The 19,504-nt window shown below is 44.9% G+C and overlaps 1 protein-coding gene across 1 annotated transcript in view; it reads right to left on the reverse strand.

Annotated features, from left to right (window-relative positions):
* coro7 (coronin 7) overlaps nt 1-19,504 on the reverse strand; it is a 115,396-nt gene that overhangs the window by 7,651 nt on the left and 88,241 nt on the right. The window contains exons 10-14 of the mRNA XM_071908427.2: nt 1,278-1,332; nt 886-943; nt 646-791; nt 289-390; nt 67-171 (exon numbers count right to left, since the gene is read on the reverse strand). Of these exons, the coding sequence (XP_071764528.2) occupies nt 67-171; nt 289-390; nt 646-791; nt 886-943; nt 1,278-1,332 (466 nt within the window). The remainder of the gene's footprint in view (nt 1-66; nt 172-288; nt 391-645; nt 792-885; nt 944-1,277; nt 1,333-19,504) is intronic.

Consider the following 19,504-nt stretch of genomic DNA (forward strand, 5'->3'; position numbering starts at 1 on the left):
AGTACCGTAACTTCTATGGTAAGTCAATGGAACCAATGGGATATTAATTACAGATGTGTCAGTCACCTCCTTGCTCCCCCCACTGGGCAGATCCTTCTTCACAGGCGTCTGATTGGCTGGTGGAGCCTTGGGTTTGGGCCGTTTGTCTGGGTTGAGGCTGACTTTCTCCACCTGAGGACAAACAGAGATATGAAATACTGGAGGAATTGATTCAATATAAAGACTTAGAGGGCGGATAGCCTTGTTGTTGACATGCTGTGATGCTGAAGTATGAAAGGAGATCCATACCTGCTTGTTCCCTCCTTGCCACCACTCCTCAGCAGACATGGCTGGAGTAGCACCCACTGTGTCTGGGTAAAGGTCTGCGTGGAACTCCTGGTTTCTTCCCGACTGTTGGAGGATGACACACACACACACACACACACACACACACACACACACACGTGCACAGATGCAAATATGCGTGCATGAAAACACCCATACACACACAAAAACATTTGTGTTTTTATAGCGTGTGGTTACTTTAAACCCTATCTGCAAACCAAATTTCCCTTACAGGGAATTAATTGATAATATGAATTGAATTGAACTGAATTGAATATGTATTATTAATATGTTTTATACAGTGCTATATTTTGTGCACACCTTGCGAGGAACATGGTAGCTGATTGGTACGATGCAGCTGTCCGTCAGCTGAAGCACACGCATCACCTCACAGGACATGACATCCAATGCCAGCTTTGGTACCATGGCAACCCCTCGCGTTGAGGCGTCCGTCAGACAGTGGCTCACTACAGAACAGATGGGTAAGAGAGAGAGAATCAGGAAATTGGAGGAAGACAGTATGTGATAATCTCTGTTCAGCCACAGATGACAAAGTCCTACCTTGAGAGAGGAATGGCTCAGAAGCAGTGACTTCAAAGCAATCGACCACAGCGTCTCCCTGTGGAGGAGAGAACAGAGTAATAAAGAGCAGTGACTGCATCAGTAGTGAATCAGAGAAAGATGACTTCAGTCTCCTGTCACACCAAAATTATTTCTGGTAAAGTGGACATCATATTGTTTAATAGCGTTTATGTGTTTCTTACGATTTCTGTTGATATGAAATCTAACAGCACATAAACGTTGTCACTGCTGTTTGTCTTTATAGGGCATTGCTCTTCCTATTCATGCTCTTTTATGCAACTTTATGGCATAAATATTTTTATGGGCTGTTGACGTCAAATTAGATAAACTGACAGAACTGTAGAATAGAAAGATATCAATCCATATCTTACCACAGCAGTCAGTGTGAGCAGACCAGTGTCGGCATCAAACAGAGGCATCAGGGTCCTGAGAGGGTGAGAGAGAAGAGAAAGGGAGGAATGGAAAGGAGAAAGAGAGAGGTACATTCAAATTAAGCTCAGAAATAGCATCTTTCCTAAGTATCCTTGTTATTACATAATCATTCAAACATGTCACAGGGGCTATGGGCTGAAGATATCCAAAGGCACCACTAGGTGGTGCAATACACCCACTACTAGGGCAAAAACAGCATCGTTTTTGTCAGGTCAGCAATGAGAAGCCATGCTGCAACATTTCCACATATCTTTCTCAGGGGATTAGGGGAATAGGAAAAAGTCATTATAAAGAACAACTTGATTCAACCAAGATGAAGATGTTTAGTTGCACAATCACATTCACTCACACATGGTGAACATGCAGACTCATTCTCCTCTGCTGTCAACTTTCAGCTATCCAAGGAACAAACAGCATTCAGCCCATGAACAATGGACTGTTTTCAAATACAGCATTTTGTCCAATAGCGCTTGACATAACATTAGGGCTGCAACTAACGATTATTTTCATTGTCGATTAATCTGTCGATTATTTTCTTGATTAATCGATTAGTTGTTTGGTCTATAAAATGTCAGAAAATGGTGAAAAATGTCGATCAGTGTTTCCCAAAGCCCAAGATGACGTCCTCAAATGTCTTGTTTTGTCCACAACCCAAAGATATTCAGTTTACTGTCATAGAGGAGTAAAGAAACCAGAAAATATTCACATTTAAGAAGCTGGAATCAGAGAATTTTGACTTATTTTTCTTAAAAAATTACTCAAACCGATTAATCGATTATCAAAATAGTTGGCGATTAATTTAATAGTTGACAACTAATCAATTAATCGATTAATCGATTAATCGTTGCAGCTCTACATAACATAGCCTGCACTTCACCCTAGAAATCCAGGCCCAAGGCTACCTAGGATCCTTGACCGAGACAGGCCCCAACAGGGCTACAGTCACCTGCCTCCTCCCATGATCTGACGTAAGCAGATTGAGGGATGAAGGAGCTGAATGAGCTTTTAACTGAATGGGGAAAGTACAATTGGCTGTAGTGACCAAACCAAACAGGAAATCATGGCTCAGACAGAGGCACGCTTGCACAAACACGGCCATGGCTGGCAAATTTCCCTCACTCACTCTCTTACTCTCCCTCATATTCTCTCCCTCTGTCCTCACTCTCTCTTCCTCCCTCCCTTCATCCGACAAACTTCGAGGGCCACGATCGGAGCAGCGGTCGGCATGCTGTATTATTTTCCAGGGCCGTCGCAGAGAGAGAGCGGAAGAGGACAGAGGGTGGCGGGTGATCTAACCACTTCACATCACAGGCCCACTGAGCCATGCGACATGGCTCGAGATAGGCCGATAGAAGTGGAGAGGCAGTAAGAGTGCGAGGCTTATGATGATGACCTTGTGTAATGGTACTATTCTAGAGAGAGGCCACACGGCTGCCTCCACATCAACCGAGAATGACAGACTGGTGATGTCATGCTCTATATATGACAGTATAATGACAGACTTGGTGCGGGTATCTTAAGCGACTGTGCATGGTGACACGCAATGGTTTATACAGTGTGTGTGTGTGTATATGTGTGTGTGCGAGTGTGACAGAGAGCAGAGCATATGTGCATTTCTGTGCATGTGAGCAATATATCTGTATGAATTTGAAACGCTTGAGACAAAAACAGAGAAAAGGAAATGGAAAGGAAAGGAAATTTTCACATTCTGGCAAACAAACCCACATGAATTCAGGATCAGTTAATCAATACTGCCATGACTGTAGTTACAATAGCTCACATCCTTTTATCTTGAAAACACTGTTTACAAATCATCCACAAACTATGGTGATGTGGGTCTTGAAAATGTCATTTTTGTGTGTGAGACTTTTTTAGAGGTGATTTTGCCCTTAGTCATTCACAATAATAAGAGTTAAAGTGACTCTGCCAAAAGTGAAAATGCTCTAGCAAAGGAAATATTAAGACTTTGAGCAGACATCTGAGAATGAACTGGAAGCTTTTGCTATCTCTGGCACAATCAAGCCAAGCCACAAGCCAGAGGAAAAGAGGCCGCACTGTGAACGTCACGCCACTGCCTCGTTCCAACCAAGGTGTTTACCCCAGGTTACAGCTGACGCAAGTGGAACTGATTTGGGATCGGAGGACTTCTTTCCCTGCTTCTCCTTCTCTCTCTCTCTCTCCCCGTTTTCCCTCTCACTTTCATACTTACTATCTCCTCTCTGATATAACAACAAACTGGACCACTCCCAGACCAGCACCCCCTCTCTTCTCTTGTGTCCTTCTATACCTCCCTCCCTCCTTCTATCCCGGGCCTGTGAAGTCAGCGAGGGGCGGCCACGCTTCGTTAGGGCAACTATGCGTTCCCATGTCCGAGTCAGACCACAGGGAGTCCCTAAACACCTCCATTCCCACACCCTCCTCGCTCTCTGTCTTCCTTTCCCTCGCTCTCTCGCTCTCTCTTTTCCTATTCATCGACACTACCTTGCATCCCACCCTCTCTCACTGTGCCTCCAATCACAATTATTTCTCCAAATTGCCTTCACTTTCTCTGTGGCCTTATCTCTGGTTTTCTCACAGTAAACGTACAACAAGTCAAACAACCACATAATAGGAGTGGAGCTTTATCACTGATAATAGCCTCTGTTTACTATCGCTTTCATGCTCCACCTCACCACCAGCCCATTTTCCCACACAGGGAAACACATATACGCATGTACGCGCGCACGGTCGTATGCACGCACACACACATTAATGCACATGGATGTACAGGCACACATACATGCGCTATTAACGCGGCATTAGGATGTATGTGCACATGCACTAATAACAACATGCAGTTATGCTCTTGCAGGATTAAGTGTGGGAGTGAAGCGGTTGAGCAGATCTCAATCACATGGGCTGATTGTGAATGAACAGGAAAACTATTACAGACCTCATTCATGCTCTTAGAGGAGAGGCTGTAAACAGACGTGTGTGTGTATGTACGAGTGTGTGTGTGTGTGTGTGGGGCCCGATCAGGCCTAAGACACTAATCCAGAAATAAGCCTCTCTCAGTCCGGTGTTGGGGGTGTGACTGGAACAGGGTTAACCACACACACACACACACACACACACATACACACATAATGACTAGTCATCACATAATACTACAAAAAACAATAGAACCTAACATATTTTCTATGTTATGGGGGAAGAGAGAGAGAGAAAGAGACAGACAGACAGACAGACGTGGGTGGAAGCTCACAATCTAAGCTGTTATTTAGCTAAGAAAACTTGCTCCTTGAAAGATTTCATTTCACAGAACGACAGTCCAGCGCAGCCCGGTCTCGCAGTGTCACGGCTATCTGTTCCCACTAACACCTCAACACCTCTCCAGCTCTTCCAGCGCTCTGGGATGATCTGCCTGCCGCTCCAGAAATCCCCCCCTGGCTTCAGTCTGTCACTAGCACTCTGCTACTATCAGAGTTTACACAAAGCAGAGAGCGGAGGACCTGCCTCCCGCCTCGTCTGCCATCGCCTCACACCGCTCTCTCACACAGGCCCTGATACACACCATAAAATGACCTTCTGCCCATGACAGCAGCCTTCAGCACCAGCAGATATGATGGCTATATTACTCTATTACGCTCCTGTATGTGTGTGTGTGTGTGTGTGTGTGAGTCAGCCCAGGTATATTATGATTATGAGAATGCGTTGTCGTTTGATAATGCAGGAGATAGATCATCGGAAAAACTGAATAATGGAGGGCCAGACAAATGGATATGTGGATGACAGACAGATGCAGGAGAGGTAGGGAGGAGGAGGCTCACAGGGTAAGAAAAGAAGGGGAGTGTGTGTGTATGGGGATGGGGGGTGGGGGGTTGGGGGGGGGGGGGGGGGGGGGGGCACAGGTGAGGGGGTATCTGCAGCTGTGATCTGGCTAGATTAGGGAGGGGAGAGACCTCAGAGACGACAGAAACTGGAGTTCTACCAAGTGAAAGTGTCCAGTCACCGGACAAATAAGAACGGGCAAGCGTCTACTGCAAACAAATGATGGATACACACACACACACACACACACAGTCCTTCCAGAAACACATTAAGGTGCAGAGATAAACACAGCGGTATGAGAAAATATGCACACACACATACACATACAGTCGTACACGCTTCACTCGTGCGTATACAGGCATGTCATGAGTATGACAAAATATGAGAAAGTATGAGAAAATGCGTGAGACACACACACATAGTTCATTTGTGTGTTCATGCATGTCCTGGCGCACTGATAGCATCACACCCACACACACACACACACACACACACAGTGTATTATACATACACAGAGGTAATGAAAGCAGCCTGTAGAGCTATGAGGCTATGGGTTGAGCTATACCAGCAATGACCAGATCAGTATCAGTCAAAGGTTTTCTCTGAAGTATGAGATCATGCCCTTTAGCTGGGCCAGTCTTAGGGCTAATATCACACACTAGGCAGTACAATAAGCTACTGTCAACAGGTAGCAGCTGACCAGAGAGAAGAAAGAGAAAAGAAAGAGAAAAGAAAGAGACGTGGCCTTGGGAAAATATAAAACCAAAACAAGGCAATGGGTTGTCTGCTGCTCAATTTTAGCGATCTGGACCTTCTAGACCTTGCTTTAGGCCTGTGCAGTTCATTTTAATTTCATCCTTTTTCTCTCTGTTACCCCTCCCCCCCCACCTTCCTCTCTATCAGTCCCCTGGTTATGTCATCCTAGTCAGTGGGAGTGAGTGAGTGGTGCAGTGCTATCGCTAAGATGAAGGGTCTGCTGAACTGTGAACTCAAACAGCCCACTTTATCAGCCCTGCTGCCATCCGCAGACCGCGGGCCTGTAGCTCATCCAGCTGTCCCGGGCCTGTCTCTGGTGTCCCATTGGCCGGTGCTGGTTCCCAAACGGTGACTCAGCGCCTTAGACTGAAGCTAGAGACTAGAGCTGTAGCCATAAAATAATGTTTTGATTATCGGACGGGGTCAGAAGGACACTCGGGGAGGGTCACAGCTAAAACAGTTGTGTTGTTGGGAGCCTCTGGTCACCGATATAGGAGTTTGAGTGTGAGAGCGTGCATTGGCTTTCCCAGTTGTTGTCAGGAGGTCAGTACAGGGTTCCCACACTCACTTGGACATCAAATTTATTGACATTCAAGGTCTTACTTGGTGAAATTCAAGGACTCAAAATGGCATGTTTTTGGGGTAAGACATGGTCAAAATTAGACATCATAGACGCCTCATTTTTTACTCATGATCTTGTCAAGTCAAGAAATCCTGGTGAAATAATTAATCTTAAAACTATGGCTATATCAACGCAAACATCCATCAAAGGGCATTCCTCAGGATGTGAAGTGATGATCCTAGGACAGAGAGCGGTACAGAGAGATGAGGCATGTTGATGAACGTGGATTGTGATATTTTAATAAAGAAAAATAAAGTACTTTCAACGTAAGGCCTTATTATATTTTTCTCAAATTCCCAATTCCTTTCCCAATTCCTCCCAAATTTTCAAGGATTTTCAAGGCCTGTGGGAACCCTGTCCCATATCAAGCTCCCTTTCTCACAGGGCTTCAGTATTTAGAAAACACAAATAAAAAGAGATGATGAAGTATAAGTTTATGAAATTAATGTGGCAGATCTATGTGTGTGTTATTGTGTGTTTAAAGATAAGCCAGGAAAAATCTGTGGTATGATGGATAGTAGGTTACAACTAAAGAGCTGATCTCTCCCATTTAAAAACATGACCATATGACCACATGCTTTTCACTGTCCGAGTTATTTCCATAATCACTATCATGATGACATTTCATATGACCAGCCATCATGTGCCCATAATAATTACTGAAGATTATTTATCTAATCTTATGATAACCACCCCACCCCCCACCCCCCTCGTGCCAATCTTTATTATTTGCTATTACAGAACACTCTTAACTGTGTGTTTTAAACTCTTGTGTAAGGGAGGTACAGCTAAAGGTTTTAAGCACACGTTGCCTCAACAATGGAAGGATTGGTGCAGAATAATCCAGTGGTGATTAAATGGGATTTATAACAGGACATCACTGGGTCTGGAAACCCGGCTAGGTTCTGAAATCTCCGGGATGGTACGGTCTGGGTTCATTTCCAATGTTCTGTAAATACATGAGCTATGTAATCTGAAGACCAATTTTTTCCATAGGAGTTAGCATACTGTGAGAGAGAAGAAAGAGAATTTTGGAAGATGTTATCTAACCTAGTGTAAGATTATCATGGAAAGCATTTAAACAGCCAACAAGTGGTTTGGCAGTGATTAGTGCTATCAAACACAGAAGCATAGCAATCCACCAAAAATAGGCTAAAATGTGCCAAAAGCAAGCAAATAAACAATATATCACAATTAATTAACTTTGTCACCATTGTAAACTCTCCATTTTTGGTTGTGTGGGGTTAGGCTATGGGGGTTTTGGGGAGGCCAAGTTCTGAGAGAGTAAATGTCAAAGTGTAGGGCGAGGGCTGTCTAAGTGTATCAGAGATGGTGGCTAACATTGACGTGTTGTTTCCCTTAGCGAGCCCGTGCCACAGAGGCCAAACCACCGGGTCACACAAAGGGCAGCTCCAACCTAAAGCTACCACTGAAGATAGTTCAATACTACAAAATCCACTCGCACCAGCCTTAACCCGGATACTTAACACTGTCCCAGTTAAATCCATGGCCATGAGAGGAGACTGAAGTTCCAGGTCTGATCATCAGCCACCTAACCTTAATTCAACTCACTTTTCCCTTTGCTTCTCTTGATTGCCCCGCTGGAGCTTAACGAAATGACATCTTGGTTCCTATATGACTAGGAATGGGACGATATATCGAAATTCAATATATTGAAATATAAAAGTGTTACAGTACATATCATGGGGCAGAAAAATTAATCACGATATTAGCTCCATTTTATTGCTGTAGTAATCACAAATGAGACAGCTTGCCCATCACAGTTTCACAAGCTCTCCATCCAAATTATATTATTTGCACTTTGCAATGGCATTTTTAAATTGTTGTTTACATTCTAGCAAACCAATGCCATCGCTAGAAACATTTGTGTCTCAGAAATAAACAGAATTCTGCAAGGTCAGATTTTGTTGTCACTGAACTTTTATCACATTGTATCGTGGTTGCATCGAATCGTGAACCCTGATGTGTATCGAATCGTATCGTGAGATAAGCATATCATCCCATCCCCATATATGACCTACAGAGGGCCTTAGATGCCTTTGGCAGGCCCAGTCCTGCTTAGGGTGGTAGTGAATTCAGTTCTTAAGAGTGCTTAGTACATGATGAGCTCAAGGATCTTTGGCGGGAGTTGGTGCAAGTTGCACAGTCACCCTGCTAAGCACTCTCCAATATACTAGAGGACAACATACTCGCTCCACTGTGCATGATTGAGTGTGTGTGTGTTTGTGCGCTCTTGCCAATGTGTGTGTTTAATAAGAGCATTGGGCCTGCCTGCCTTGCTACCTTCAGTAGCCAGTTCATTAGAAGGGAATTAGAGTTGACGCGCTGCGTTCCTGAGAGGGGAAGAAAGGCCAGGATTGTTGGTGGAGGGGCCAGCTGTGGCCGCGTCTGAGCCCCAGTGACGAGGCTCTCAGATGGGCTGCCAACCGACTGCTCTCCCCTTTCTCCTTGCTCCACCGGGCCCCATCCACCGGCCCCTGACAGCAGGCACACACACACACACACACACACACACACACACACACACACACATACACACGTGCACACAAGCACACGCACGCACACATACAAGCATGCACAGACACACACATGCCCAGGATTTAATTAAACTCACTGTGTCACAGTCCCATGTCAACAGGTCTGCAGTGGCCCCTCAGTTACCCCCCACTCCCAATTCCACATACAACCACATACAAAGCTGCCACAGGAAAAGAAAAATCACCAAAACCTAAGCAGCATTTTTCCCTCCCGTCCTCAAGAAACAGAATAATGCTTCATTACCATTCCAAGTTGTCGTCAGCGCAGCTCGTTCTTCACACTGACACCAGCAGCCCCAATCAGCACCGCACATCGCTCTACTAATCCTTCTCTGCAGGGGGAAACAATGCCAGCTACTAGCCCACAACAAGCGAGTCCATACTGCTCTCAGCGGTGTCTGCTGCATATCATCTCCTTGCAAAATACCAAATATGTGTAGAAAAACAACTCCTAACAATATAATATGCAGTTAAGACACTTCTCAAGACAACTTAGCACACAGGCTGTCTGACCACATAATCTGACAGCGGGTCTGTTTTGCATAATGTTGACATGAGAAATGAAAAACCGAATCTTTATTTTTACAAGAGGGCCGAGAAAGAGAGAGAGACAGAGAATGGACAGATGATTATACAGGCATATAACACACACACACACACATACGGTTCTACTTATCTCAGACAAATAAGAGACATTAGAAGCCCATCTCCAAAATTACTGGCACACAGCCCTGCATGCCTACACACACAAACACACACACACACGCAGTAGACCTATAAATGTGTGGTAACCTGGGCCAGACGGGCTCATAGAGCTATAAAGCAGTGGTCATAAACTGGCAGGGATCCTCCACCCCACAGACCCCTCAGACCCTCAGCGCACAGCACTGCGCTCCAGACTGGGCGGGCTGAGCAGAGGAGGGGAGGGTGGAGGATGTGGGTGGGCACGAGGGCGTCGGGGTGTACAAGACTGATGGGGAGGTAGGGGGCTGAAAAGGTGCAGCACTCCTGATGGGAAATACACTACCAGTCAAAAGTTTGGACACACCACATTTTTCTTTATTTTTGCTGTTTTCCACATTTTAGAATAACAGTAAAGACATCAAAACTATGAAATAAAACAAATGGAATTATGCGGCGACCAAAAAAGTGTTAAACAAATCAAAATTATCTTATATTTTAGATTCTTTAAAGTAGCCACTCTTTGCCTTGATGGAAAGGCAAAGGCTTTGGAAAGAAATTCATACATAGGCATCAACTTCACTATTTATATTTGTCTAAGAAACAAATTTCATTTTAAGAGAATGAAAAACATAGTACATTCAATCAGGTGTGTCCAGACTTTTGACTGGTAGTGTAGATAAATCTTTTGAATCCACTCCTATAAAAGTAAGACGACTATGAGGTTGGTGACGGAGAATAAAAAGCACATTTAGCTCATCTAAACACGTGTCTGCTTCCAATCTTGGCATGGGTTTGAGTCTGTGTGTGCATCTGTGATGTCTGAGGTGTGTTTGTGTCTGTTGGTGGCGGCCGCTTGTTGACTGGTTGCGAGCCATGATGAGCCTGTGGAGCCCCGGAAGAGATGCGTTCCACGTTAACCCCAGGGTCCAGCATCAAGGGCCTGGGCCAGATGACCATTAAATGACCTGTCAGCAGGAGCCTGGGAACCACCAGACAGACACAACCGCCTCAGAGGGGAGAAGAGAGAGGGACGGATGGCACGGAGAAGAGAGGGTGGCGACCAGAACGACCCTCTCTGCTGTTAGGTCAGCGGGGCAGCGTCCGGTTCATGTCACGGTTGCATTTTAAAGGCTAAACACAGACAGAGGTGCACACGTTTAACAGACGGCGAGGAGAGAGTGAAGTTCTCTACACTCTCAACTTAAATCCACACATCAGTGAATAAACCGCAAAAAAACTGAAATTACATGCTCCGAAACACACATGGATATCATGTTATTGCACACTAATTATTTTGCATACCAGAGGCATAACTTAAAAGTGATGGTCCTCAACTCGGCCTTGACTTGGTTCCAGTGAGCCAGTCGCTCTGCATGGTGCGCTGATTTGTTATAGGGAACAAATTGAAGATGATGTCAGTCCTAGGCCTGCTCTACTCTATCTTTCCTACTGTGGAAAAGCCTCAGTCCAAACTTCTTCTTGCCGTTCTGCCATATACACCCTGCAGCACCCAATAAAGTCTTCTTTAAAAACACAATCCACCAATAACAGGCTCGATGAATGACTTACTGCCCTGTTAAAATCCTGTCCGGCTAAACGGACCGTGGTCACGCTCAACTGGACACTGGCTGTTACAGACCAACGACTGGGCCAACGGCTTGGGAGACGCCACAAGTGAGCTGTGACATCATATGACCTGGGACCCTGCTGGTGAACACTTTGACAAATGTTGCTCCAATCTTCAGCCAATGTTCCTTAAAAATGATGGCAGTCCTTGACCTTGTACCAAAGCTCACATTTGGAGGACCCAAGCCAGTGTTAGAACATACTTGCTCCACTGTGTATGATTATGTACGAGTGTGTGTGTGTGTGTGTGTGTGTGTGTGCGAGAGACTTTCCTTCGTGGACAGCCAAGACAGAATTATTGGAAATGCTAGAACCATAAAACCCAGTAATTTACTGACACAAAACATTACTGTTTAATATTTGTTTTCCCTCCGAGCCTGAGTACGCGTGTGACAAATGAGTGAAAGGGGAGAGAGAGAACGAGAAAAATGAAGAGAGAAATATAAACCCTAAAACAACTTCAAATCTTTTTTTTCATTCTTTCTCAACTAGAGCTACAAAAACATTCTTGAGGAATTCAACAGAGCGCCTTTCTGTGCTGAGTAACTGTTTCATCGATGGTCATTTGCACATGTTTTGACGCCATGGTATCTTCCCATTCTGCTTTATCAGAGTCAGATGCCAGAGCCACGTTTATCAGTCACTCTTTATATCAGTCTGTGGGTCTCTGTCTCTGGTGCAGAGGCAGTGTAGCAACTAAAGGATGGGGGACCTGACTCATCTCTCTGTAACACACACACAGACACAGACACAGACACAGACACACACACACACACGCCAGCTGTGACTATGTGTCCGTACTTGTTCTTTTTGGTCCATCTAAAATGCCACTTTATCACTCTTTATCCAGTCCTCTCATCTTTCTCCCTTTCTATCTCAAAAGCGTGTCTAAATTCCACTGCTGTAAGACAAAAACCTTGTATCTCCAAAGAGTCAGGCTTTAGAATTAAGAAAGTTACCCTTGTTTTCCCATTGACAACCATGATTTTTGTTTTTAAATCACACAATGGGTTTGGTATGAGCTTTGTGGTCAATCAGGTCCTGAAACTTGCCCAACCGCTAAAAAAAAATCCCACGTAAACCCATCAGTTCAAGTAAAGACATGAAAATCAAAACTCAACAGCTATTTTCACATGATATCAGCGCTACGCTACATTGCATTCCATGAGATCCTTGTCCCATAACGTGCTGTAGAGGCCTGACAATGTCAAAATTCTACTTCAACACCCTTCCCTCGGCCTGACCGGGGCCCCAGACCCGGGCCTTACCTTTCCCCCTTGGTCCTGGGTGGACAGACTGCGTATGAGAACCTGTGTTTTACTGTTAGTGAAGCCATTCTGTTGTCCAACACACCCACACTAAATCAACTGTTTTAATGACCGAGGCAGAGAGATCTACAATGAAACACTAATAAATACCTTGCAGGACAGAGCTGATTTACTATAAGAGAAAGGGGGAGAGTTTGCGGGAGGGAGGAAAAGACAGACATTAAGAGAAAGAGAAGTAAGAGCTAAGATACTATCACATGCATGTTGTAAATCACAACAGCTAGGCCAGAGGGTTTCAATTGTGTGTCCTTATAAGAGTGTGTTGAGGTCCATGCTGCTACATCTGGGGGAGTTTTTGGAGAGAGAGAGAGAGAGACAGAGAGAGTGAGGGGGAAGGGTGGAGTGAGAGGATAGTGAGAGGGTGAAGTAATGAACAGAAGAAGACCCATCTGAGAGAGAGAGAGAGAGAGAGAGAGGGGGGGGGGGGGGGGGGGGGGGGGGAGAGATTGATACAGAGGACACCATAGCCTTGACTCTGTGGATGTACTGAAGCTGGCACTACAGGATCAACTCCTATTACTGCCAATATTTTCCAGGCCCCCCACAGACATGCAAACACACACACACACACACACACACACACACACACAGATACAATTTTGCATTCCTTCTCCACCGTCTCTTTGTCTGAATCTTGGTCAGAAGAGAAACCAAGGTTTGTGACCACCCATACAGAGCAACCATTGCTAATGCACAGTTTAGTATTCCAGTCATAAAATGCTAAACATTCAAACGTTTCCAGTGTTCCAGTATAAATTGTATCGAACTGTATAAATGGATGGGGCAATGTTCAGAAAGAAAGTAGAAACGTATGCATTTGAGAAAGAGAGATATAGAGATACACACACACACGCTCAGTGAGCCACCACCTCTTAACAATGCATGGTGCTGACCGGACGTTTACAAGCCCACATCCAGCCTCAGCCCGGGCCGTTCCACCGCTGCATGACGAGGCAGCTTCGAGCAATTTGTTAACACAGCAGATGTGTGTGCCTCTGGAGGATAAAGCTAAGTGGCGTTCATGTTGCATTGAATTACACTCATATGGGCTTTGGCCTCGCAAACGCGGCGGGGCAAGACGGGCCAAGAAATGAAAAACAAAATGACAGTCATAGCTAGGACACTATTAAAACCGACAACAATAGAAACAAGACGATTTCTCTTGGTACAGCTCCCTTCCTTGCGCTTTCTTTCTGTCTGTTTATCCAACGCTCCCTTTGTCTTTGACCTCTCCTCCACCCCAAGGCCTCCACATCCATCTTTCCAGGTAACGCTATCAATGCTGTGTGTCACAGCTGAAGGCACACTTTTTATCTGCACGTGTGTGTGTTTGTGTGCGTTTGTTTTTATTTAACCTCTTTCATTTAACTAGGCAGGTCATTTCAGAGCACAATGACTCCATGGTCGCCTGGCAAAAGGCAAAGGGCTTTTGAAGGAGCATGGTATCATAGTAAAAGAGCACACAACACAGAGAGACACAACAACAAGGCATAAATCACAAATGCATAAGGGCAAGAGTGGCGCCACAATAGTTTGGAAACAATACATCAAGGCAAGACCACACACTTTGCATGATGGACAACAAGGGAACATGGGATACAAAAATGTAGAGTACAATATTGCAAGAGGTAACCTACATTATGGATAAAAGAAATGAGACAAGAGCAGACGGTATTGAAATGTTCTTACCGCGATGAAAAAGTAATGTCCCCCTGTGGTTTGGCGATTTACTGCCAACCCCAGACACTGCAATATTTTATATTGTTTATCAATATTATATTTTGTATAATATGTAGGCTATTGATATGTTTATCAATATTAGATTTTGTAATTTTCCCGTGAATTGATAAAGACTGAGAACAAGCTTTAGTAGAAGTAGTTTGAGAGAAGCAAGCGCTCACATGATGCTCACAAGACGAAGGGGAAGGATGCCAAACTAGAGCACCTCGTAAAGCCTAGGACTCGTACTTATGAATAAGTAATGAGCAAGACTGGCAGAAAATACATGCATTCATCTTGAAAAGTTTGACTTAAATAAATAAATGCATGCATCTACAAGCCCACTCCAAATAGAAATAAAGATCTACATAATAGGCTAAAAATCATTTCAAATAATCCAAACTCATTTTGTGCATTCAATCGGAACCAATCAGAACACGGCTTTGCTTCCCCATTCTAACCGATTATGACATCATTGGATGGAGCTGGACTGTGCTCTACCAATCAGAGCCTCTCTCAGCTGCACTGATGACATCACAATCAGAATTCTGTTGTGTTTGGTCGCAGCAGCCCAGGGCATAAAAGGCCACGCTCGAGGTCTTGAGCTTCATACCTTACCACGGTAAGGTCTGCTCCCCTGGGCGCTGGTAAAGCTAATGCTTGGACCGCGGCAAGAGGATCTCTTTGGGAACGTTGTTACACGGTCCTCATTTCAGACCAGTAGCTATTGGACGCTTGATGGGCGTGTTTGGAGACTTTCTCTTTAGTTTTTTTTTTTTCTAGTTAATTTTGATAGTTTGGACTAGGTGGTGTGGCGGCTAGCGAACGCAGTTTGTTGAAGAGCTGGTGGTTGGTACGAAGAGGCGGCGTTCGCGTCCCACTGAAGCCAACCTGCCAGCCGCTCCAAAGGTGTGGTCTGGTGGTTAGCGACGGCGGTTCGTTGAAGAGGTGGTGGTTGGTACGAACAGACACGGTTCGCCTCCCGCTGAAGCTAGCCTGCCAGCCAGGAGCCTGCAAAAGGTGGTCTGGCGGTCGCGATTGAGGCACGGTTTGCGTCCAGCTGAAGCCAACCTGCCAGCCGCTCTAAAGGAGTGGTCTGGCGGTTAGCGATGGCGGTTTGTTGAAGAGGTGGTGGTTAGTGCAGAGAGACGCAAACCTGCCACCCAGTCCAAACTATCAAAATTAACTAGAAAAAAAAAACAAAACACTAATAAAAGTAGCTTCACCAGCTACTTTTCCTGAATTTCCCCAAGGGCATTATTCTTATCTTATCTCTAGTTAATTTTGATAGTTTGGACCAGGTGGCGTGGTGGCTAGCGAATGCGGTTTTTTGAAGAGCTGGTGGTTGGTAAGAAGAGGCACCGTTCGCGTCCCGCTGAAGCCAATCTTCCAGCCGCTCCAAAGGTGTGGTCTGGTGGTTAGCAACGGCGGTTCCTTGAAGAGGTGGTGGTTGGTACGAACAGACGCAGTTCGCCTCCCGCTGAAGCTAGCCTGCCAGCCAGGAGCCTGCAAAAGGTGGTCTGGCGGTCGCGATTGAGGCGCGGTTTGCGTCCCGTTGAAGCCAACCTGCCAGCTGCTCTAAAGGTGTGGTCTGGCGGTTAGCGATGGCGGTTCGTTGAAGAGGTGGTGGTTGGTATGAAGAGACCCGGTTCATGGAAGAGCTGATCGTTGGTACAAAGAGACGCAAACCCGCCACCCAATCCAAACAAAAAAAAATAAAAAATAAAAACTAATAAAAGTAGCTTCACCAGCTACTTTTCCTGAATTTCCCCAAGGGCATTAATCTTATCTTATCTTATCTTATCTTACAGGGTTGTAGGCCCTTGTCAAAGTCCACAGTAAGAGCTTTACCAGGGGCTCCAGGGACCGTGCTGGGTGGTGCTGCTGCAGCAGTACTTTTAAGCCGGGTGGTAGTTAGTCAGTAGTGGCAAGCAACAACACTGCTGCTGCTGCTGCTACTACTACAGCTGCTGCAGCAGTATAGGCCTAGTAGTGGTAGTTCCAGTAGTTCTCATTACAGATATCTGAATTTTAAAGTAGCATTTTGGCTAGTCATAATGTAATGAGAGATATTGTAAATTAGCATTTAAGCATTTAGCATTTAGCATCATTACATTACGACCAACCAAAATGCTAATTTAAGATACCTCTAATTACATCATGACCTGTCAAAATGCTAATTTAAGATATCTTTTTTTACATTATGACTAGTCAAAATGCTAATTTAAAATATATTTTTTTAAATTATGACTAGTCAAAATGCTAGAGGTATCAAAAACAAGGCAGAGTCCAGTTTGGGATGAGGTTGACAGTTAAATGTTGAAATTTATTAAAAAGGTTTGACTGTCTGTACCTAGACCCCCCTGCCCCACCAGTATATAATTAGTGCTCTGCATCTTAGCTGGATGATACTCACTAAATGCACTGCTCATAAACACACAAGCAAGAGGGCAGTTTAATAATTGTGATTGGGGCCCCATAATCATAAACTGTGGCCTACGGGCCTATATCTGTCCCGCCTGACTGCACATTTCAATTGAAATTCGTGAAACGTTGTAAAATGCATTGAACACGGACATGGTACTTAGAATATTTTGGGGCCCCTGGTGGTCTGGGGCCCTGGGACCCTGGGGCATGTGCCCTGCATGCCCGGTCAGTGATACAGGCATGGGTGTAACGGGGTAATGGGATGGGCTGCAGAGTATGGAGTCTTTGTGGATGCATGTTGACCATCAATAAAAACGTGGCATAACTGAGGTCAAGTCTTATATTATTTTTTAATTCTTAGGAATGCTGCCATTCCCGTGTTTTTTCTTGGAGTGGTTTCAAGTTTCTGTGTGGATGACCTCAGCGTTGTGCCATGGTGTGTCGGTGCAGTGCGGCACACTCCCAACACATCATGTGACTGCCTGGCTGATAAGACCACAGGGGGCTGGCCGAGCCGCTCCGCCTGCCGCTCCACTGGACTGGATGGAATCTGACTGACTGTGAGTCGGTCACTCTGGAAGAAGCCTTTATTTTCACTCTGCAATTCTTTTCAGCACTTTAAGATAGATTAACATTAATGTCTGCGCCATAGAATCATGGTCAATTACAGGTGCATAATTCTAAAAGAATAAGAAATGTATCAGAAGCAGAAATGCACAGTATCAGGAAAAAAGCAGAATGTCCAAAATGAAGCTGATGATGCACAAATGAAGAATTCAATACAGTGAGTCAAAAAGTGAAATAACAAAAAAGTGTAAAAAGATGCTTCTGCCTTACTGTCATCAAATTTGCGCAGTTCTTTTGTGTGTGAGTGAATGAGTGAATCAGTGAGTCAGTGAATTAGTGAGTGAGTGAGAATGATAGTAGTATGTTTTTGTAAAACTGCTGTATGTATGCTTTCATATGCGAGCACACTGCACATATCGCATATCGTACACTCCGCCCTCACACACCCATGTGGTGGGTAGCAGGCTTACACCTTGGCCTACTTCATCATGCCATGGTCATTCCCCGAGCGCTGCTCTGACTGACGGCACTGGGCTGACCTGACGGGACCCGTGTGGCATTATTCCTCTCATACCTCTGATGGGTTTCTACCATATAGTGGAACAAACATAGTGAACATAGTTGAGCTGCAGTCACTTTGACTCCTGCACTAAACCACAGGCATGCTGCTGTTACTCAACACCTGACATACCAGACTGCAGAGAGAGAACAACACTGGGAGGAAGGAGGGAGGGAAGGAAGGAAGGAAGGAGGAAGGGAGAGAAGGAGGAAGGGAGGGAAAGAGGAAGGGAGGGAAGGAGGTAGGGAGAAGGAAAGCAGAGAGGGGTGATGGAGGGAGTTGATCTTTGTGAGAAAGTGGGCTGATTTGGGCGATGCATGTTCACAACTTGATGTATTAAGATTTTGATCAATTTCCCTTATTCATTCTTTGAGGATTTTCTTTAATAATCATCTGTGTAATTTTTTTTTTTTTTTTTTAAGATTTATTTTTGGCATTTTTTATGCTTTATTGGACAGACACAGTGAGAGAGAGACAGGAAGGCATGGGAGAGAGAGCGAGGGGAGGACATGCAGCAAAGGACCGCAGGCCGGATTCGAACCCGGGTCGCTGCGGGAAGGACTGAGCCTTATGGTACACGCTCTACTCGGTGAGCCACCAATGTGTAATTCTTTTTAAGTTGCTTTGGCAAAACATTGCCAATGTCAAGTTACTAAAGTCCACTGAATTGATGTGGTGAGAGAAAACTGAACTGATTAAGAAAGTAACAAAAACAGAGACAGAAAGAGAAGAGAGAACGAGAGAAAAAACAACAAACAAGAAAGGAAGAAACGAAGAACAAACTGAAGAAGCAGAGAATGAGAAGGTAAGATCTCACTATCTCTCACCTCGGCTAATAATTCATGCTGTGCGTGTACACTCCTCCTTGACTATCATGGGAAAACGCCACTTCTGGACGACCCCCAGAGTAACCCAGCGACCGGAGGTCAGCGACACGCCCCCTCAACCCAACCTCTTCCCCTTGTGTCTCACCCCTACTCCTTCTATCCTCTCTGCACTCTCTCCTCTGCTCTCACTCTTATCAGAGCCGCAGCGATAAGGAGAAATCCCTCTCTTTTAGCTAAAGAGAGGGCAGATAACCCACCGTGACTGCTATATCCACAAAAGCAGGATACCACAGCTAACACAGCACCCACATGTGTCTAGTTTAAAAGACTGCCTATAAAAATACTAATCATATATTTGCTAAGGGAAGGATGTTTTTAATCAACTCAATAATAGGAGTTGGTAAACCCAGTATTGTTTTCATGGGGGATTCTTCATCCTTTCAACAACAAATGGGCACTAATGGCTTGTCCGGCTCAGAGGCATGCATGTCCCAGCTGTGCTGTCTGTCTGTCTGTCTGTCTCTCATAAATGAAAAAGGTCTGCCTGCACAGAGTCAATAGACTAGTAAATCTCAGAGTGAACTATGGTCTGACCTTTCTAGGTTTCTGTGTGTTTGCCCGTCAGTCCGGCTGTCTCTACCGTTCTCTGCAATGAACAAACAGCTACTGCGCCGCTAATTGTT

The sequence above is a fragment of the Centroberyx gerrardi genome, chromosome 7 (genome assembly GCF_048128805.1).
Source record: "Centroberyx gerrardi isolate f3 chromosome 7, fCenGer3.hap1.cur.20231027, whole genome shotgun sequence".
NCBI classification, from domain to species: Eukaryota; Metazoa; Chordata; class Actinopteri; order Beryciformes; family Berycidae; genus Centroberyx; species Centroberyx gerrardi.